Genomic DNA, 23,580 nt, shown 5'->3' on the forward strand with positions numbered 1-23,580 from the left:
TACAATTCTCTCACCATTAGTTAGCTATGAGGGAATGATAAAAAAAAGGAGAAGCCCCGCCCCCATCCCAATATTTCATTTTATTTGGAAGTACATCAACATAATGCAATTCAAGTCTCTGCATCTTACGGTTCTCACTGACTCTAAAGTACACATGAAATCAAAACTAACCATATTGATTTTGTTAGCACACATTGCTAGATTTTTGGTGAACAAATCATCTGTGCGTGTCATAAAGAAAAAAATATATAATTTGCTCTTAAAATCTAGAATTGAAATCTAAAAATGCACTTTCTGTTTGTTTTTAGTTCAATTCTCAGATTACGTCAGTTTGAGGTATTGGGCGTGGCCAACATATTTAACCACGCCCCTTCAACTGTCAGTTTTGACAGCGCTATGACAACAAAAATACAAGGAGGTGTGTTAGGTTGTAATAACTACCAAAATCCTTTTCTCCATCTTTATGAATGAAATGCCTACTTTACTACATCCAATCAGCACGCAGTACTTCCAGTTTGTGTACTTCCAGACTTTAAGCACTTAATCTAATAATGCTCAACAACCAAATATTTTAGGTGGGACATCTCTTATTAACACTTTTTTAAAAATCTACATTTTATTTTATTATTAATATTATTTTTTTAATTTCTGCAGCTCTTAGTATCCTGGTCGAACCACTTTTTCCGAATTTTCATTGCCAATCCTATTCACACATAATGGTTTGTTTTGGGTCGATTTTTATTTTTTTAATTTCTACAACCATAGCAGAGCCACTGGAATCAGAGAGAGGCTGGATTGACATCCCCCCAGAACCTAAAAATTTATACAATTGAACATACTGGGAGATAAATTGTCCCAAAGTGTTTGTTAGCATCCCCAATTAAGTTGCTCAATGGAAGTAGACAGTAGAGATGCACGGATCAGCTGAAATGATACCCAAATTCACGGCTTGTTGCGGACGCCGCCCTCTCTATTCTGCCGCCCTAGGCACGGATATTAACAGCAGATCCTGTGAGCTTTAATCTGCGTATCTCTGATAGTAAAATAATATGTTAATCGTAAACGTTTTTAAATGAACATTCATTTTGTCTTTAGACAACATTTTCTTCATTTTCAAATAGATACAGAAAGTAAAAATAAGACATTTTAGCTTTAACAGATTACAAAAAGGGTGCTACTTCAGCTTAAACGGCAGCTATGTTATGTTTACTTGGCTTTTTTTTACTTGGCTGTGCAAAAATAGAATAGCATCTATTGTGCCTGGATTCTGGCGATTGCACCTCGCCTCCAAAAGGCGGGCAGCTGCTCTGAATGAGCATTCACTTTCACTGCTTGTTGTAGGAATGAACAAGATTCTCCTTGCAAGGCGCTACAATCGTGTTAATAAGCGATCTTGTTTTTCCCAGAATGATAGCAGATTTTCCTCTGATGACTCCTCTAACTGACAGTTTAAACAGTATTCTTGCACTTCATCCATTATTTTGGGCGTCTTCCCATTCGGCAAAGCCCACTCTGCTTTTTTCACTGATCCACTGCCATGTCCCGCTACATCCACCCGCAACCCACCCGCAATTAATTGTAATGTACTTTTTTATAACCCGACTCGCGGATTATACGCAGCACCCGCGTACATCACTAGTAGGCCGGTTTCTGTTTTCACACAAGTAAAAAAAATTAAAAACCCATCAAGGGATTGTAACAACTTTTTTTAAATTGTAGGTGTTTTTGTAACATTAATTTGCCATTTTCATTAATAATTTCTTCAGAAAGTACAGTAAAGAGAGGAGATGAAAACAACCTGTGTCGTGACGCTGTGAGGGGTCAAAGTATTGGCAACATGAGAAGTGGCAGTGCGCAGAAAACATACAGTGGTGTTCTAAACAAAAATACAGAAGTGCCGTCTAACTTCAAGCACTGATGGTAACATTAATATGGGTGTTGGCTAGCAAATACATTTAACTGTATCCTTACTTTGATTTGCCACAGTAATGTAATGGACTTACAGATAGCTCTGTCCACCAGATCCACGATGCTCTGTATGGTGTTCTCCTCGGCCTTCGAGCAGCTCCTCTTCCCAATGTTCTTCAACAGCAGAGGGTATCGTGTAAACCTCTGCAGAGGAACCACCAGCAGATCCTTCAACTGCAGCCTGCGGCACTCCTCATTCCGCTCACACCACTGCACCACACATAAAACTGACACTTAACCATTTTGGAGACACAATAGGTTCCTCTGTCAGCAAGTCAAATTTAGGATTTTTTTAAAAAGTGTAGTTCAGCCAAATATTACATTTTACTCATCATTTACTATGTTGACCATTGTGGTTCCAAAACGTTTTGATTTTCTTTCTTCTGTTGAACATTGAGAAAGTTTTTTTTGAAGAATGATACCAAACAGTTAACCTGACAGTTAAACAGCTGAGCAAGCATCTTTTAAACTTTAGATCTGTAGTGTCTGCTTTTTGCTGGTTGTATGTGGGCGGAGTAATACACAAAGGATAAAGAGGCTGTACAGGTTTTTAAGACCCCACGGACACTGTTATTATATTCAAATAGCCCCTACTATGCATTAAAGAGGGTCATATTTTGGGTTTGGGATTTCCCCAACTACACTGATAAGCAAGCAAGGTCAAAAAACACTTTCATTGTCTTAAAATATGCATTTATTTTTACCTAATTATCTCAGCGACTCCCGTATAATTCGTTCAGCGATTCATTTGTTCCCAAACCCCTCTTTAATGCGATGCTGTGCTGATTGGACTGATGACAGACTGTTGCGATTGGTTGACTGCGTTCAGTGTGAGACAGAGAGAAATGCCCACCATGGCTTATCAGCAATATTGAAGTAGTCAGAGTGCATAGTGTATGTGTGAGCATACCTGCCAACACTTCCGTTTTTCTTGAGAGTCTCTCGTATTTCAGACCCATCTCCCGCCACCCTCCAGATTTGTTATTTCTCCCGAAAAACTCCCATAACCCCCTAGTCACCAACATTGGTATTAAATCTGATCGCAGCGGCCACCTGAAACACGCTTTATAGTACAGTTACTAACACCACAGTACACAGCACCCGGTTCTCAACAGTGTTATTCAGACACCTCACCCCCGAGCCTAACCCCCGGTCTCCCACAAACTCATTTAAATCCGCAAACAAACCGGCATGCATTGCGTTTACAACGTAGCTTTAGATGCGATATAAAAATATAAAGATTTAACCAGATACAGTACACACAGTTACAAGTAACAAAACACAATGACATACAAAATTTGCAAGCTAGAGAAAACAAGGAGGCTTCATGAAACGTGTTCATGAACTGTGTACTGAAAATTCCTGTCAAGCTCACACACACTAATAGTCTTTTCTGATTCTTCCTTTAACAAACGGCCAACAAATCCCCTGTTGTAAGTGTGTAGATTGCTGTAGCACACGTCAGAAAAATGACAGGAAGACAGCACAAGGCTGGGCTATAATGCTGAGGTATTTTTGCAAAAATAAACCTCAACCACTGACTCTTCACAGCCTCATATTTGGGTAGGGAAAATAACACTAACTTTCCCTCACACTTCCAATAATATCCAGCTAGGCACAGCGTCTTCGTGACATGATTCAACCGCCGTCTGCTAGAGTGTTGTTCTTGTTCTTTTTCTTGCTACTGTGTTTGTGGGCGGGGCCGGAGGGTTAAATTTTCTTGGGATTGGGCAGGCAGCAAATGGTCGGGGCTTAAGTTCTGTATCGACATCACGCCGGACTCGTTATCAAGACGATTCATTTGAAGCACTTTGAGTCGATTTTTTTTTTTTTTTATAGATGAATCAATAGATTTAAACACGGCGCACTTTCAGATTTAAGCCTTACCTGGATATTTCACTTCACTTAGAGCTGTTACACACTACATGGAAGGTCATTTTCATAATAGGGGCTCTATAATCAATTTTTTTTTCTTATGCTTTTTTGATGATTATGTTTTGTCTGACTTTCTGTGTTTTGCGAAATGGCCTTTGTACTTTTTCTGTTCTAGGTTAAGGTTATTGTTTATTTTCTTATGCTAAAAACAATAAATATTTATATATTAAAAAATAAAACAGGTTTGGAACAAATGGAGTAAATGATGACAGATTTTTCATATTTGCGTGAACTATCCTCAATTTAACTTCTTTTTTTTATCAAATATTTCCCAAATTATATTTAACAGAGCAAGGAATTTTTCACAGTATTTCCTATAATATTTTTTCTTCTGGAGAAAGTCTTTTTTCTAATTTCGGCTAAAATGAAAGCAGTTTTTAAATGTTTTTAAATACCATTTTAAGGTCAATATTATTTGCCCACTTAAGAAATATATACATATATATATATATATATATATATATATATATATATATATATATATATATATATATATATATATATATATATATATATATATATATATATTTATATATAGACAGTGTTGTATTTGTATTCATTATACAGCAAACTACATTTGGACTATAGTGAAAGGAAGAGCTACAACAACAACAAAAATATAAATAAAGGACAATTAAGACCTACAAGACAATATTTTTTAAGCTCTGTAATTTATATTCCTACACATGTCCTTTTTTAGGTAATTTAAAAGCCTGCAGAAACACTGTGAGTGCAACGGAGTGGAAAAGCAAGAAGCGACAGGCCAAAACTGATGTGGAGACAGCTTAAGAATACAACAGGGAACAATTCACAAGAGGGAAAGTAGCTGAGTCAACACGGTTACCGTGTTCCTGTGTCAGAGCCAATGATCCTGGACAACCGTCCGGCTCATGTGCTAACATTTGCCCTGTTCCCTGGATCTTGTCAGTATGATGAGACCAAGCCCTGATTTACCATATCAAACCACAGTTACCTTCACGAAAGAGCCAAAGTCCTCTCTCAGCTTCAGGCTGTCCAGATAAAGGATGGCCGTGCTGTAATTCAGGCAGTATTTCTGGAGACAATGGCAAATGCTTTCACTGAACGCCTGCAAAGTCAACAGTCAATATGGGAGAGGGATCAGATGAGGACAATAGAGGAAAACCTTCTGTTATTTTTCAGCAAATAAAGAATAATAGATTAGTGCTGCTTATTTTTTATTTTCTAGAACAATCATTTGCTAACTGGCTAATATAATAATACATTGTGTAAGCACAAAATTGCTCAGGGCTTAGGTCTGTGTGTGTGTGTGATTGGGCAGTTATATATTACATTTAAAGGTCACTGAACGCGACTTTGCTTTTATGTTTTACATTGGATGAGTTTTACTGTACATTACATAAGCATCAGAGATGAAAAGGTGTTTCTATGCATCACAAAAATGATGTGTAATTCAACTTAAAATGTTTTTTGTCTTCTGTATATTATAATGTGTCCTGTTTGAGCAAAATTGATGACGAGCATACAACAGACTAATGTACACGTACAGTTCTGGAAACATTTAAGATGCCATTTTAAAGGTCTCATTACTTCTCTGGATTTGCCTTTAATAGTGTGTTTTCAGAGTAAAGGCCTCATATGTGTTTTATTTTAGAAACGATGGAGAATTTGTATTCAATATTGTAAATAATATTGGACTCCTTAAAGGGATAGTTCACTCAAAAATCTTGATTCTGTCATCATTTCATTCATCATCTGACCCTTTACTTGTTCCAAACATATTTGAATTTCTTTCTTCTGATGAACAAAAAAGAAGATATAGTAACACTTTATTTTGATGGTCCATTTGAGTATTAGTAGACTATCTGCTCAATATCTGTTGATACTGCTCCTTCAACAGACATTTAACTGACTATAAAATGCTTTGCAAGTACATGTCAACTTACACTAACCCCAACCCCAACCTAACAGTCTAATTATAATCTAATGAGAACAAGCTGTAGTGTAACTTAAATTCAATAAACGGACCATCAAAATAAAGTGACCTAAGATATTTTGAAGAACTGTAAACCGGTGACCATTGACTTGCATCATATTTTTTCCTTATTATGGATATCCATTAGTAATAACAACATTTTTTTCAATATCTTCATTTGTGTTCAGTCAGAAAAAAGATACTCAGAGAGGGTTGGAAACACAAAAATATACTTATAAAAGGTCAGAAACACATGAGGGAAAGTAAATGGTGAGTGAATTGAATTTTTGAGTGAACTAAAAATCTCTAACTGTCCATTTGTCAGCAAAGACGTTTTCAAACATTTCATATATAATACAATTTAGGGCAATCATTTGTATGTCTTAATAAATACAGGTGAAGATAAGTGTGTTGTTTCAATTTATACATAAATATATGTCCACACAACATTATTTCATCCCTAATTTTATTTTCACTGAAGCTTCATTTTTGTAAAATTAACTTAGAAAATTCGTTCAGTGTGCAAACTCTCACAATGAATTATGGATATTTTCTAGTCAACTTAGGCTCATTCTGAAAACGTAATGCTATATACATTTCTGGAGAGTGCAAAATACATCCCAGGAGCTACATTTTTTTTTTTTGCGGTTTTTGTTTTTACAAATCCATTAGAGGTCGTGTATGCTATTTCAGATCTCAAATTTCCGATACTCTGTTTCCAGGTGGTGATGTCGCTTAAATGGAGGCAGGTCCGAGCTTACCATAAACGCCCAACTTCCCTGGACTCCGCCCTCTTGTAAAATCAGGGCCACAAAGTGAAACGTGCAGTGCAAAGTGAAAACAGCCTCGCAAACTCATGGTTGACTAAATAGAAAATCAAAATGACCATTGCAAATGGCTGGAAAGGCAATACTATAAAAATGTTTTGCAAAAATAGTTTTAGGTTTTTTTTAATTGCAAATATTTTAGTTTTTTTTTGCACTGCTTAATTGTATTTGCAGTTCTTTTTTTGTTAGCATTTTTTTTTCCTTAAAAATAATTTTTTTTGCTTAATACTTTTTTGTTTGCAAAACTTTTATTTTGCAATTATATATGGCCCTAGATTGACTCCACACATTTGTGCCTGCTCTTCTCGCATAAGTCCACTAGAGGCCACTGTCGTCTGAATGACTGATCGATCGACTGACCCACCCTCCTCCTTCCCTAAACCCAACCGATAGTGTTTTCAAAAGCACCGAACTCAAACTCAAGGTGACTCAAACCCCACTGGACAAACTGGTAACAACGGAAAAGCCGTCTACATGGAAGTAAGCGTTCAGCTGATAAACTCAAAAATGAAAAGCACCATACCACCCCGTATAATTCGTTTTAAAGATGAAATGCAGCCATATGTACCTATGGCTACATAATTCACGATCTCCAGAAATGTATATAGGGCTACATTTTCAGAATGACCCTATGTTTATTCTAGCTGTTGAGTGCACATGGATTTTTGTACAAAAAAAAAAAAAAAAACTAATACTACTAATACTTCCCTTCTTAGACTTTACAGACCTGAAACTTGCTTATAGCACTTATTCATTGTTGCTCTTGGTTGTGTAAATTGCTTCCTTGTCCTCATTTGTAAGTCGCTTTGGATAAAAGCGTCTGCTAAATGACTAAATGTAAAATGTAAATGACATGGATCGTACACTTGTTATTGCGGTGCATTGATATTTGTATTTCTCTTGTGGATCACATCTGGACATTGTTGTGTGCTTGTTTTTCGACCCTGCCTGTTTTGACCATACTTTTTATACAGTATATAAACTGGATCCTCGCTTAACTTGTGACATTCTCGTATGTTAAAATACCTGTGGTAACTTACCTTTCTGAAAAGGTCATGAAGAGATTGAGTACTACAGCTGTCCGGGTCAGTCCACATCTCCTTAATGACGCGTAATAAACTAGTAAGGAAGCCGAAGCTGACCTGTTATACAGCAGAAGAAGAAGTAATAAAAACTGTATCAACACAGTTTGAATACATTTACAGTTACATTATCCTCCTTAATTTCTTACCAAACAAAGCTCATTGAGATTTGCAAAGAGCCTCCAGGAGTCGATGTCCTGTAGACATTGTCTCGTTTGCAAGTCTGATAGAGTGGTCAAGAACACCTACAGCAAAAACAAAACACTTCATATTAGAGAGCGATCAAATGTGTTAGCAGGTCTGTCAAGATAATTAATTCTCGTGTGACAATTTGTGAGAGAAATAATTGTGATAAGTAATATTATTTTGCTTTTAAGACAATTTTAAGGCATTGATTATACAACAACAATAATAATTAAAGCTGCAAGCAGCGATGATAGGGACCTCGCACCCGGGCTCACCGCCACCCGGTGGCCTCAGGATGACAGAGAACAGCGAACAGTAATAATTTAAGCCGATATGTTTAAAAAAATCGGAGAAAATCACCGATTTATGCCAAACCTCCTCCTCTCAGCAGGTGGCGCTATGACTGTGACTTAAGATTGGCATGTAGATGTCACCAGGAGAGGAATCTTATCAACCATGTGAAGTTTCAGGCAGATCGGACTTTGTGTGGTTGAGTTATAATGCAAACTACCATCTGCCAGCAGGTGGCGCTATAACTGTGACTTAAGATTGGCATGTAGATGCCTTCAGTAATGGAATTTAAACAACCATGTGAAGTTTCAGGCAGATCGGATGTTGTTTGGCTGAGTTATAAGCCTATCTACCTTCTGCCAGCAGGTGGCGTTATGACTGACTCATTACTGTTTTGGGGATGTGTTCAGAAGAGGACTTTTATGAGCCATGTGAAGTTTCAGGCTGATCTGACTTTGTGTGGTTGAGATATAAGGACTTCCTGTTCCACTGCGAAGCGTTGAGGTTTGTCATGCCGCCACGGACACGCCCCTCTGCAAAAACTCTAGACCTTCACAAAATATCATCACTTAAGCTTTCAGATAACAACCCACCAAACTTGGTACTGATACAAAAAAAAATAGTGGGAGGAGTTTGTTACTCTGTAAATCATGACATTTCCTGTGGCCAGCAGGTGGCGCTATAACTGTATCTGGATATTGGCATGTAAACGTGTTCTGGTCTGGACTCTTATTAAACATGTGAATTTTGAGGCAGATCTGATAATGCATGCCTAAGTTATAATGACTTCCGGTTTTGTGGCGAATCGTCAAAGTTTGCGGGGCCGCCACGGACACGCCCATCGACAAAAACTATAAAGCTCCGCAATTTAACATCGCCAAGGCCTTTAGATGACAAAACCCAATTTTGGTGTCGATAGCATAAAATCCCTAGGAGGAGTTCGTTAAGATACAACGCCTGGAAATGGCAAAAATGCCACTTATTTGCAGCAGGAAGTTAAAAATATCCGACTTCCTGTTGGGTTTGAGATATGGCTCCAAGAGACTTTTTCGTATGTTTTGGCGTGTTTGAGGTGTGTGCCAATTTTCGTGGATGTGCGTGATTCGTAGCTCGGGGGCTCGTCTGTTTAATTTTTCTAGGTGGCGCTGTCGAGTCGTTTTGTCACGCCCACTACAATATTGTTATATGGATGTGTTCAGGAGAGGACTTTTATCAACCATGTGAAGTTTCAGGCAGATCGGACATTGTGTGGTTGAGTTATAAAGCCTTCCTGGTCAATGGCGAAGCGTTGAGGTTTGTCATGCCGCCACGGACACACCCCTCTGTGAAAACTCTAGATCTTCACAATATATCATCGCTAGAGCTTTTAGATAACACTACCCAATTTTGGTGCTGATGCGATAAAATTTGTGGGAGGAGTTTGTTACTCTGTAAAACATGTCATTTCCTGTGGCCAGCAGGTGGCGCTGTGACTGTATCTGGATATTAACATGTAAACTTGTTCAGGTCAGGACTGTTATTAAACGTGTGAATTTTGAGGCAGATCTGATAATGCATGCCTGAGTTATAACGACTTCCTGTTTTGTCGCGAATCGTCAAACTTTGCGAGGCCGCCACGGACACGCCCATTGACGAAAACTCTAAAGCTTCGCAATTTAACATCGCCAAGGCCTTTAGATGACAAAAGCCAATTTTGGTGTCGATCGGATAAAATCCCTAGGAGGAGTTCGTTAAAGTACAACACCTGGAAATGGCAAAAACGGCACTTTTTCGCCGCAGGAAGTGAAAAATATCTGACTTCCTGTTGGGTTTGAGATATGGCTCCAAGAGACTTTTTTGTATGTTTTGGCATGTTTGAGGTGTGTGCCAATTTTCGTGCATGTACGTGATTCGTAGATCGGGGGCTCGTCCGTTTAATTTTTCTAGGTGGCGCTGTCGAGTCATTTTGCCACACCCACTTCCGAGACCCATAATAAACGTAAATTTTCGCCACTTCTGAGGCGTGTGCAAAATTGCGTGAGTTTTCGGGCATGTTTAGCCCCTCTAAATCGCGATTCATTGGAGAGAAGAATAATAATAATAATAATAATAATAATAATAATAAACTGAGCAATTCCAATAGGGCCTACGCACCGTTTCGGTGCTCGGTCCCTAATTTAAGCTGTATGTATGACTTCTCATTCTTAAAGAATCGCTCAATATTTTGTTTGGAAAAATGTTTTTTTTACAAGTTGACTAGAGTTAAACAGTTTTACTATTATTTAATTCATATCCAGGTCTGGAGCACTTTTAGCTTAGCTTAAATGATAGATAATTGAATCATTAGCCATTAGTATCTCGACCGAGAAGAGTTTTGATCATTTTCCTATTTAAAGCATGACTCTTCTGTAGTCACATTGTGTACTAAAACTGACGGAAAATGAAAAGTTGATATTTTACTGCTGATATGGCTAGTTATTCTTTCATCCTGTTGGATTAGCAAGGAATTTTGCAGTCGTATAGTTCCTAGCCATATAAATCTAAAAAAATAGCAACTTTTATTGTCCATCTGCTTAGTGTACAATGTAACTACAGAAAAGTCCAGCTTTAAATGAAATTGTAGTTGAATACATTTTTTTGAGTGAGATGCTAATAGTCTAATCCGATTTAATGATTTATGCTAAGCTAAGCTAAAAGTGCTCCAGAAAGACCCAGAGATCAGGTGAATAGATTCAGAAATGGCAAAACTCAACCGATTAACTCTACATGACTTATAAAATGAGCCTATTTACGAAAAAAAAAAAAAAAAAAAAACAGTGGAGTGTTCAGTTAAGCTTATTTAAATATCATAATATAAACTTTGACACCAGTCATGTAGAATGTAAATGTCCTTTTAAAATAGCTTTAACGTAATTGGTGAATGTGCATCATTAGCTGCGTTTCCATCAACCTACATTTATGCACATTTTGGAATATCACATAAAAAAATTTATACATTTTATAAATGCGCACAATTTAGTATGATACACCTTTTATCCGATACGAAAAAAATTTGCAAAAACTACAATAGAAATGCATTTACCACATAAATTCCAGCATGCGCATCAAAAAAAGTCACATGATTTTGCTTAAAAAAATTATATGATAACTAAAATGGTGGAAAGTGACAGGCACTGTATGTTTGTGTGGATGTTGAGCTAGAACATTTTTAAATGTTGTATATGATAAAGAAGTGACGACCATTCTTGATAGAACATCGGCCGAACGTGCAAATCTTCCAAGTGCAAGCGGAGATGATCCTTAAAGGATATGACAAACCATGGACTATTAAGCATAATGAATGGAAGATGCTTAACTAAAAAACATGGCTAAATGTAGTGGAGCAGGTGCCAAGAGCACATATCATTATTTGCGCAAGTAAGACGAAAAAAGGCCTTCATCTAACTCAGCAACTTTCATTTATCTTTTCATATTTGGCGTCAGTATATCAGGAAGTGGGTGACGCAGTGGCGCAATAGGTAGTGCTGTCGCCTCACAGCAGGAAGGTTGCTGGTTCGAGCCTCGGCTGGCTCAGTTAGCGTTTCTGTGTGGAGTTTGCATGTTCTCCCTGCATTCGCATGGGTTTCCTCCGGGTGCTCCGGTTTCCTCCACAGTCCAAAGACATGCGGTACAGGTTGGCTAAATTGACCGTAGTGTATGAGTGTGAATGAGTGTGTGTGGATGTTTCCCAGAGATGGGTTGTGGCTGGAAGGGCATCCGCTGCGTAAAAACATGCTGGATATGTTGGCGGTTCATTCCGCTGTGGTGACCCCAAATTAATAAAGGGACTAAGCCGAAAAGAAAATGAATGAATGAATGATATCAGCAAGTGACAATTTTATTCTCTTGGACTCGTTGGATGGAAACGATGCTTTATTCCCAAATGTTTTATACGATATTCCAGACTTGAACTTAAATTTACTTCGCATCTTAGATGGAAACATGGCTATTTTATATTGGTTCTTTTCTGCAAGTCGATTGCAGCTTCAAAACAGCTCATTAGGAAACATCTTTCAAACCGTCAATAGTTTTCAGGAAAACGTGTCACCAGAAATGATTGAGGTCATATCCATGTATTCCGGGATGGGTCAATATATTTATTAATGTGACAGGCCTATGTGTTAGCTAATGTGTTGCTAGTACTTTTCCGCTACTGTACTGTATTTTTGACATGCTTGACAGAAGGACATTCCATTGCATTACTCTGAAAGCATCGAGTTCACACCTCTTTTAAAACCATGAGCTGATCGAGGAAATAGACACATTCGCTGGTGAAAAGTTCCCAAATGGCCTCTTGTGTTTTGTATGTCATTGGATGCTGTGCTGCTTTCAGCTCAGAGCGCCCTTGCAAAAAGTCCACTAAAGACATATCCTGAAAAAGGAGAAAGAACATTAATATTTTAAGGAAAAATTCTATGGAGTGGAACACTCAGGTTCCATTCTTTATTATTTGTGCAAATTATTTTGTAGTTTTACATAAGATACAGTTAAAGTCAGAATTATTAGCCCTCTTTGAATATTTTTTTTAAATGTTACCCAAATTATGTTTAACAGAGCATGGAAACTTTCACAGTATGTCTGATAATAATTTTTTCTTCTGGAGAAAGTTTTATTTGTTTTATTTCGGCTAGAATAAAAGCAGTTTTTAATTTTTTTAACACAATTTTAAAGACAAAATTATTAGCCCCTTTAGGCAAATTGTTTTTCGATAGTCTACAGAACAAATCATCCTTATACAATATTTACTTGCCTAATTACCCCAACCTGCCTAGTAAACCTAATTAACCTAGTTAAGCCTCTAAATTTCACTTTAAGCTGTATAGAAGTGTCTTGAAAAATATCTAGTCAAATATTATTTACTGTCATCCTGACAAAGATAAAAGAAATCAGTTATTAGAAATGAGTTATTAAAACTATTATGATTAGACATGTGTTGAAAAAAAAATCTGCTCTCCATTAAACTGAAATTGGGGGAAAAATGAACAGGCGGTCTAATAATTCAGGGGGGCTAATAAATCTGACTTAAACTGTACAGCAGTTTTGGTGTGCATTGTTTGGAAGGAGAACACGTGCATTTGATGTTTTCAGTTTAGTTTTATTTTGCAATGCAGGAAATTCTTGGAAAAAAGACACACCTATAATGTCACCATGGGACCAGAAATTACTACGCTTAAGCGCTCAGATACACACAGAATTATTCATAATATCTGTATACACATAAACATAGTTCACCTAAAAATGAAAGTTTTGTCATCATTCACTCGCCCTCAACTTGTTCCAAACCTGTTTGACTTTTCTTGTTTTGTTGAACGCACACACAAGCACACACAATCAACAATAATATTTTTGATAGTAAAATAATTCACCAAAAAATAAATTCTTGAAGAATGTTGGTAACTGGTAGTCATAGACCCCGTTTACACTGTCACGTCTTGATGCCCAATTCTGATTTGTTGCCTAGATCAGATTTTTTTTTGCCTGTCCGTTTACACGTTGTTTTAATTGTGACCCATATCTAATTCATGTGTTTACACTTGCCATTCATTTTACGATGTGGCGCATGCATGAAGGCAGGTTCTAGCATCTGTGCCACACTAGCCAAGATGGAAGAAATTGTCTTGTTTTTTAGCTCTGCAAAATATGCGAAGTGTAGTATAAGCAGTGAATGGTTCAGTCTAGATTTACCCCTATGCAGTTTATGTAATGGTATAGCCTTGATGTGTGTGTGTAGTTGAAGATGTAGCCTTTGCTGTGTGCGCACTGGTGTTAGAGAGAATAAAGTTGTTCTATGTGTAGCCTGCAGTGCGTGTATTAATAGCGCCAATAAGCAAAAGTTACAACAAGAAGTTCACCCAACTTTAAAATGATTTTGAGGCGGAGGTGGGGAAGGGCCGTCATCACAGCTTGCACCTATGGTTTATATATGGTGTCCTCCAACCTTCCGAGGAATTTGTGGGTATGAGAGAGGTCTCAGGTCTGGTGGGAGCAAATTGTGGCGACTGACTTCATTCTTCCTCCATGTTTCCTCTGTTGTTGTCGTTGGTGTCTTCACACACGCTCTTTCTTCTATGTCATTAAACCATGGAGAAACACCACATTGTCGCAAGTTTTATAACCTATGAAATGGAATGCCTCAATAAATCCGATCTGCCTGTTTACATGACAGTCGCATCGTCACATATCCGATTTATAGCTGATTTATTTACGCATATGAAGGAGGCCTGAAACCGATCTCTGAATATCCGAATGCATGCGTTTTTTTGTTTTTGTGTGTGTGTGTGTGTGTGTACACGGCCATAGAACAGATCCAGTCTGTCACATATGAGCAAAAAATCGAAATTGGGTCACATTTAACTGGCAGTGTAAACGGGGCCAAAGGCTTGCATATTTTTTCCAACAATGGATTTCAGTGGCTGTTAATTTCCAGCATTCTTCAAAATATCTTCTTTTGTGCTTAACATAAAAAGAGACAAAACTCAAAATTACTCGATGGTAACTAAGGCCCTGTTTACACTAATACATTTTAGTTTTTAAACACATAAGTTTTGCTATAGTCATGGCTTGATCCCTGAAAATGGAGCATTTTGAAACTGACTGTTTTGGTTTTAAAACACTGCTGCTTCCTGTCAGTGTGGATGGGGAAAAACAGAGACATCTGAAAACTGAGGCATGGCTGCTGATCTGATTAGGGCTTTTTCCTCAATATTAAGTGCACAAAGTGCAAAGTCTTGCATCCTTTACTTGTAAGTTCAGACTTCGCAAGTTTGATATTAAAAAACAAATTCCAGAAGACGGGTAAATCTTCAAGGGGAACAGTGTACTTTATAACAGTCATTCACCCAGGCTACATTGCCTCACTGTCTTAACCTTAACCTTTTGTGTAAATGTACACAGTTGGGGGAATTTTGATTTGTAAGATTCATTTAAAGTTCTTGTGTAATAAACCTAAAAAATCTGCTTTTTATGTCATTAACGTTAATCAAACAAACCAAAAAAAAAGGAAAAGTAGGGAATCACACTCTGCTTGCATTTTTGTCTTTCCAGTTAGATATTGTATATATATATATATATATATATATATATATATATATATATATATATATATATATATATATATATATATATATATATATATATATATATATATATATATATATATATATAAACTTCATTTTTGTTTCAGTATTACGGTATTTTTGAAGTGATAAAAGATCAGAGAAGAACTCTTCATATATAATATAAACCCTGTTCTGTACTTGTATGGATAATTAAGCATATGTATTTAGTTTATCTATACTGGACAATTATGACAATTTCAGAAAACGTGTCATACAAACAATGTACTTACTGTAAAGCATGGTAAGAACTTTTTGTTATTTTCTACACTTGGTAATTAAGAAAACCCTTTTAAAATTTAAGGACTTCTAATGTGCTCAGAAGCTGATCTCCATTGGTTTTCAAAATGATTTCCCTCCATCCGTTTTGGACTCTCACCTTAAAGGTCTGAAAGTCTGTGTCTCTCCATTCGGGCACCTGAACAGAAGCCAGACACTTGTCAATGTCAGCTCCACTGCGAGTTTTCACTTTTGTCTGCTGGAAAACAGAACTCACATTAATTCAGCATCACTCTGGCCTGCCCTCAACAGCTCCCTTTGTGTTTGAGCATTAAACTGTGGAGCAGATTGGAGAGAGCGACGTGTTGAAGCTCTGCTGGACATGCCCGTTTTGTTGTTGTTTACTGTTAATGGAATTGATTGGGGAGGGAGGGGAGGATGTGCGTACATTCAAATCTGATTTGGCTCAAAGTGGGTCAGTGAACACTATGTGCTAGACATCATGCAAAGCATCTGAATAACGACTACAGAGGTTTTGCAGATGGCAACAACCACAGAACTGGCATCAGATCAAAACGTCATGGGTGAGATATTGACATGAAGGTATTGAAGCATTAAAATATGAGAATATTTGCTCTAAGCGTGCTACAGAGGTGTTCAAATGTGAGAATATTTGCACTTACTGTGCTACAGAAGTGTTCAAATGTGAGAATATTTGCACTTACTGTGCTACGTCTTGAGAAGGGCCACTTGGATTTTTTTTCTGTAAAACAAAACAGTGCAATAAAGTTTAAATAAGAGTTTAAATCACATTTTTAATAATTCTTTTATTATGGCGTTTTCCTTTTTTTAGGCTGTAAAGTATCTTCATGTATAAGATATGCACATTTACTGTACTTTGGATATATATTATATACAATATTTTTTACATATTTATTATCAGTGTAACAATAAATTGATATTTATTGATACATTGATCGAATAACTCTAATACTACTAATATGAATTATTTACATAAAACATGGATATCTCCTTTATTTATCTTCCTTCATGGCCATATACATATTTTAAGGTAAAATTAACATTTTGGTAATCTTGATTAATTTACCTATTTTTTAAATTTTATATATTGTTGATATATTTTGATCGATATTTCGCTCACATTGAATCGAAATAATATTGCAGTTTTGTGAAGTATCAAAAAATATCACAGCCTAAAAATATTGATATCACATTGTATTGTGATGAAATTTACACACCTAATATACACACACATATATATATATATATATATATATATATATATATATATATATATATATATATATATATATATATATGTGTGTGTGTGTGTGTGTGTGTGTGTGTGTGTGTGTGTGTGTGTGCGTGTGTGTGTGTGCGCGTGTGTGTGTGTGCGTGTGTGTGTGTGTTTGTCATGACGACTTTGCATTTAAATTTATTTAATGAAAGTTTTTCTCAAATTAAATAGTGATAGGCTCGTGAAGTAAGAATTTATCACTTGTTTATTACTGCTATGCCACACTCTCATCATCGTTATTGACATAAAATTGATCCCTATACTTTACTCCATTATTAAATGTTTGTATTTTTGTATTTACAATTGCTTTAGAAGTCACACAAGCTGATTTAGCCTTTCGCAATGAACTGGGTGAACTGACCAATCAGAGCTCTCTGGGATTTACAGTTGAGGGACTTTATGGATAGTGTGACTCGGTTTCAGACCAACTGAAAATAGAGGTGCTACACAATCTAAATATATATATAAATCTATGTGTTTTTCAACATTAAAGGTCCCCTGAAGTCTTTTAAAATGTGCATTTTCATTCAATGTTTGACGTAATCTCGACTGAAACGCGAAGCGAGAGTGGAAAATACAGTAGCTCCTCCCCTTTGAAAAAAAAACAGCCAAAAGTGATTAGTTTAACAGCTCTGCCAGAGAGAATGGTTGAGAATAAATTAAATGCAAATAGGAAAGCATCTTGAAGGGGGTGGGGCATTTCAGATATTAGAGAGCAATTGATTGGTCAAGATTTGATGGGAAACTGAAGTATGAGGTGAACAAACTGGCAGCTTTAGATGTTTATATGAGTTTTATATCCTCTAAATGCGAATTTTGTCACTGTTTTGGAGCACACTAGCTAATATATATTACAATTCCAAGACTAACATCTAAAAAACTTTTCACTGAAACTTTAAAACAGGTTAACCTAGTACACCTAATAAACAAACATTATGCCTTCTTTTACTATACACCAAATTATGTCAGTCATAAAAGAACAACAACTGAGGCATGACTAACCTGAATAGTCAGATTTATTCAACATATCAGCCGCACCATTGGACACAAACAAATCTCCAGGGGAAACATCCAATCCAGGAAGACTGACAACCACAGAGCTCCGCCTCCTCTCCTTCAGCCTGAGAGAAATCACAGCAGAAGAGAACAGGTGAGTTCAGAGAACATTCGGTCCCTGAGGCAGCCTGTCTTTCAAAGCATACATGATGGATGTTCACTGAAATAATGTCGGTTAACCACAGAGCATCGCTTCTGAGATGCATTTGCTTTGTATGCTTTTGTATTTTTTTACGAGCTCACCGTAAGCCGAACAATTTTAGAAGGTACAAATCTGCATGTGAACTGCAACTGTGCCAAATTATTTCTACTTTACTCCAACGGTACAATGGCTCCTCAGACCGCAGAAAACAATTATTCCACTAAATTAATCAGAGGACATTGGCCAATGTGCTGTGGTAATCTCTTTATGCAGAGCTTGACCATGCTAAACTCAAAATTTCAAGGAAGATTTGTTTGAGCAGGAAATCAAAGAAATTCCATTTTCACATTTCTAACATGCTTTTGTTTTTATTAGGTTGCTGGAACTGTGTTGGCAAAGATGATAAACAAAAACATACCGTGCATCAGCTGCACTCTGCATGCACATCATTGCAATGTGCACGTCACTGAGCAGTGGCATATATTGATAGATACAGGGTGTTATACAGTGGTTAAGAATAAAAGCAGGGGTGGAAAATCAGCACCCTGATTTTTTGCCTCAAGCAATAGGAATGAAGTCATGATTAATTATGTACAATACAGTGCTCAGCATAACTTAGTACACCCCATTTTGAAAATGAATATTAGTATCCATATTTCAGTGAATATTTGGTGCATTTAAACAAAACAGATTTATTAACAGATATCTTTATTAAAATAACATTTTTGTCACCGAACATATTTAGAAATTGAAAGATAATACAATTACATCCAAGCCAAAAAAATTAAAAAAAAAAAAATTACAACCTACAAAATTTCTACTAAATTTTTTGCTTCTCTTGATTTGTCATTCATTCATTCATTCATTCATTTTCTTGTCGGCTTAGTCCCTTTATTAATCCGGGGTCGCCACAGCGGAATGAACCGCCAACTTGTCCAGCAAGTTTTTACGCAGCGGATGCCCTTCCAGCCGCAACCCATCTCTGGGAAACATCCACACACACATTCACACACACACACTCATACACTACGGACAATTTAGCCTACCAAATTCACCCGTACCACATGTCTTTGGACTGTGGGGGAAACCGGAGTACCCGGAGGAAACCCGCACGAAGGCAGGCAGAACATGCAGAAACACCAATTAAGCCGAGGTTCGAACCAGCGGCCCAGCGACCTTCTTGCTGTGAGGCGACAGCACTATTCATATTTTTTAAAATATTTAATATTTTTCTATAACATATAGATTTGGCTGTACAATTTTTGGACTGGTATCGTTATCCAGATTTGGCTTCGGTACTGACTAATCTAATGTATATGTACAACTATAATATTGTCTAGCTTCCTATTAAAAATATCAAATTAAAAGATAGATTTGTGAGGGGTGTACGGATATATGCTGACCACTGTATTTCGTTTCCCTCTTCTGCTTTTGTTGTGATTAAAGCAGAGATGCCCAAACTAGGGCTCGTGGGCCAGAGTAGGCCCATGCTAACCTTTGATTTGACCTGTCATCCCATCTGAGAAGAGAGGGAGAATAATGGAGATGGTTTAGAGCAGTGATGATGACTAAATTAGCGCCCATGGGCCAAAGTTGGCCCTTTGCATCCTTTGATTTAGCTCGCCAGAGGGAAATGATTAGAAGGGATTGGAAAATGCCTTTAACAGAAATTCAAAGAAAATTATTTAAAATTGAATGCATTAGTAATTATGGTTAAAGTTTTTTTTCTATTTATTTTTAAATATTATGAATGAATGAATGAATGAATGATTGAATTATGAAATTACCCATGGCAACTTTAATGTAATACAGTTTACTATATTTAATTTCGGCGCACAGCTCTCAATCAAGCTTGAATTTTGACCCTTCAAAAGAAAAAAACTTGGTCACCCCTGGTTTAGAGATTGTAAATTCAAATTTAATCTAACCTTTTATTTGTTAGTTTTATTGTTAAACTACAAAAAAGGCTAACTGAGATTAAATGTTTCAATTTAAATGCTGTAATTCAGTTTAAAATGTACAGTACACACTGTCACCCAACAGATAGAGGACAATGCAGATTCGGCCTGACTAGTGTATGCTGCTGTAATGTGATGGGATGCTGACAATGGAGGTGCGGATGCAAATGCTGGTTTATTAGGAGAATGGTCAGGCAAGCAACAGTCAACACACAGGCAAACAGATCAAATCCAGAGTCGTGGTCAGTAAACAAGCGGATGATCAAAAAGCAGGCAGCAGATAAGAATAAACAATACAACAAAGCAAGGGTCTAACACGGAAAGGCAAGGCAAGGCTGGGCAAGGTAAGGCAAGGAAAGGGTACCGTGCCATAATGTCACAAACAATAAAACAAGACTCAGCAAAGTCTGTGTTAGTATGTGTGCTGTATATATAGTCTTTGTAATCAGTCCTAGAGCAGCTCCCAGCTGTATGTATGTAATCAAAGGAGAACTGGAACAGGTGTGTGTGTGGTGCATGACAGGATTTGTAGTCTGTATAGTGACAGAATTGTAGTCAAGTTAAAATGAATGTTCTCCAGCCATCTATGAGGGTATGATTGCTGGTGATCATGACAGCCACATTGAACTTCACTGTGTTATAAATGTGATTATTTATGTTCGTTCATTCATTTTCTTGTTGGCTCAGTCTCTTTATTAATACGGGTTCCCCACAGTGGAATGAACTGCCAACTTTTTCCAGTAAGTTTTTTCCAGCCGCAACCCATCTCTGGGAAACATTCACACACACATTACGGACAATTTAGCCCACCCATTTCACCTGTACCGCATGTCTTTGGACTGTGGGGGAAACCGGAGCACCCAGAAGAAACCCACGCGAACGCAGGGAGAACATGCAAACTCCACACAGAAACGCCAACTGAGCCTAGGATTGAACCAGCAACCCAGCGACCTTCTTGCTGTGAGGCGATAGCACTACTTACACTGCTACACTGCTCTCTACACTGCTTCGCCCTGATTGTTTGTTTTAATTGTAATAAGTTTTCATTTAAAACGTTATGCTTCATTAGTTATTATGATTCAAAGTGATGTTTTCTATTTATTTCGAAATATTACGAAATAACTTATAATAGTAAATAAAATAGTAGTTTATTTATCTTCGGCCTACAGCTCTCGATGATATTTGGTTATTGGGCCTTCATACTAGAGAGTTTGGGCACCCCTGCTTTAAAGGGACCGTTTGCCTAAAAATGAACATTTCCTCATCCTTTCCTCACACTCAAATGGTTCTAAACTTTTATGAACTTTTATTCTTTGTTCTGTTGAACGCAAGCAAGATATTCTAAAGAATGTAGGAAAACGCCGCCATAGACATCCATAGTAGAGACAAAACATACTAAGGAGGTAAATGACAGTTTTTTCAACATTCTCCAGTGTAACTTCTTTTATGTTTAACAGAAGGAAGAAACAAACAGATTTGGAACAAGTGGAGGATGAGTAATGTAGTGGAGGATTAGTATGTTCATTTTGACATGAACTATACCTTTAAACAGGATAAACCTACATGAAAGGTAAACCTACTGGTTTAAAATATTTCCGTTGCCTGCAAGGCAAATCCAAACGTAATATGAAAACTAAAAACAGTCACAATGCAATAAAACTAATTACAAACTGAATGAAGAGATGTACATAAATATATATACTTTTTATGTATTTGTCCTTATACAGATAAGATCAAATGCTTTACTGTAACTACTGTCCTTGTAAATACTGTTCTTGTGAATGCAATTATTGTGTTAATGAATTGATGTAACTTAATTCTAATTATAATGAACTACAATTACCAAAACTAAATACATACTGTACAATCTGAAAACACCCAATTAAGAATCCATTTGTGAAACTAAATCTGATTTGAATGTAAAAGATGTCTTAAAATGCAGAAATGTAAACGTGATTTGAGAACTAGATTGTAAACAGCCACATTTTGGTCTCTTCTGTTCTTGTTCTTCAATTTTTATCCTCACTAGATTTAATTAAACAATTATACTGTAGTTCCGCATAGGTCACTTCAGTTCCCCTGTTTCATTTTGACATAAAATCCTAAGGGTTTATAGGCAATGCTGTTTTCACACACAACTTGATGGGCTGGTTTTTGAGATACTCGTCCTCTCTACAGAGACTCGGTGTGCTACTGTATGTCACATGTGGAAATGGAGTTTTACAATCGCGTACATCTTCAGATGCAGGTATGAGGGAGAAATAAGAGCTTGGCACTGTAAATTTCAAAATAAATACAAGTCTGTTTTTACATTAAAGGCACAGCATGTGATCTTTACTGCTAGAGGGCATATATTCACAACAAACAAAGGCGTAGTTTGATGATGCCATGACTGAGTGTGGAATAAAGAGTTTTCATCTTCATTACATCCTCTGGGACTCATGCAGAAATCATGGATGAGGAATTCAACACTTAGTAGCATGAAGCACAGGTTGAAAGCAAAACTAGATGCTGAAGCAACTGCTGATGAGAGACGATGTAGCACGAAAGCAGCAGAGATTTTATAAGTGCAGTTCTTCTGGTTCTTCCAGTCATGATTCATTGATTCATTTGTTAAACCGCCAACTTATCCAGCATACGTTTTACACAGCGGATTCTCTTACAGCCATAACCAACCCAGGCTCATTCTGGAAACTTAGTCCGATGTTTCTGGAGACCGCGAAATACGTCCTGGTAGGTATGTATTTGTGCAGTTTTTGTTTTCGCGAATCCGCGAGAGGCCGCTGTGCGCGCTGTTCTCACATAAAGCTGCCAGAGGCGACTGTTGAGAGATCCGTCTGTCCGACAGACTGATTGACTGGGCAACCGGCCAAATAGCCGACCCACCTTCCTCCTCCTCCTTCACTAAACCCAACCGGTTTTACCGATTGACCTGCCGGCCCGCCCACCTGCCCGCTGGCTTCTCTAAACCCAAGCAATGATTTATAAAAGCCGTCCAGAAACAGAAAAGTCCTCGTCTGATTTTGACCACGTTTTCGGATTTCACCACATTCTCGCCCTGTTATGAACTCGTTTACTTTATTTTTTGGACTATGTTTTTGTCTTACCTGATTTCTGGAATCGCTCTTCCCCGGGCTCGAACCCGGTCTTACACGACAAGCTAGCCAAACAAACTGGTTGCAGCGGTAAAGCCCTCCAAACTGAGGTGAGCTGTCAGCCAGCAATGCGAAGAGAAGCGGCGTCACAGCGCCCCGTAGCATTTGCTTAAAAAAATGAAATGCAGCCATACGTACCTCCGGCTACATAGATCGCGGTCTCCAGAAACATCTGCGAGACTACATTTTCAGAATGAGCTTGGGTTGGCTACAACCCAGTACTGGGAAACATCCACACACACATACACTTCAGCGCATTTAGTTCATTCAATTCACCTACCACATGTCTTTGGACTGTAGGGAAAATCGGAGCACCTAGAGGAAACCCAACACGGGGAGAACATGCAAACTCCACA

The 23,580-nt window shown here is 37.4% G+C and overlaps 1 protein-coding gene across 10 annotated transcripts in view; it reads right to left on the reverse strand.

Annotated features, from left to right (window-relative positions):
- The window catches only part of plekhg7 (pleckstrin homology domain containing, family G (with RhoGef domain) member 7), a 44,615-nt gene that overhangs the window by 9,297 nt on the left and 11,738 nt on the right, over positions 1-23,580 (reverse strand). For 2 of the 10 annotated variants that reach the window (NM_001328211.1, XM_087292214.2), the window contains 8 exon segments: positions 2,004-2,178; positions 4,877-4,990; positions 7,725-7,826; positions 7,916-8,011; positions 12,487-12,633; positions 15,756-15,854; positions 16,321-16,358; positions 17,916-18,034. In NM_001328211.1, coding sequence (NP_001315140.1) covers positions 2,004-2,178; positions 4,877-4,990; positions 7,725-7,826; positions 7,916-8,011; positions 12,487-12,633; positions 15,756-15,854; positions 16,321-16,358; positions 17,916-18,034 — 890 coding nt within the window. 10 annotated transcript variants of the gene reach the window in all.

Source organism: Danio rerio, chromosome 18 (genome assembly GCF_052040795.2).
Source record: "Danio rerio strain M-AB ecotype USA chromosome 18, GRCz13ab, whole genome shotgun sequence".
NCBI classification, from domain to species: Eukaryota; Metazoa; Chordata; class Actinopteri; order Cypriniformes; family Danionidae; genus Danio; species Danio rerio.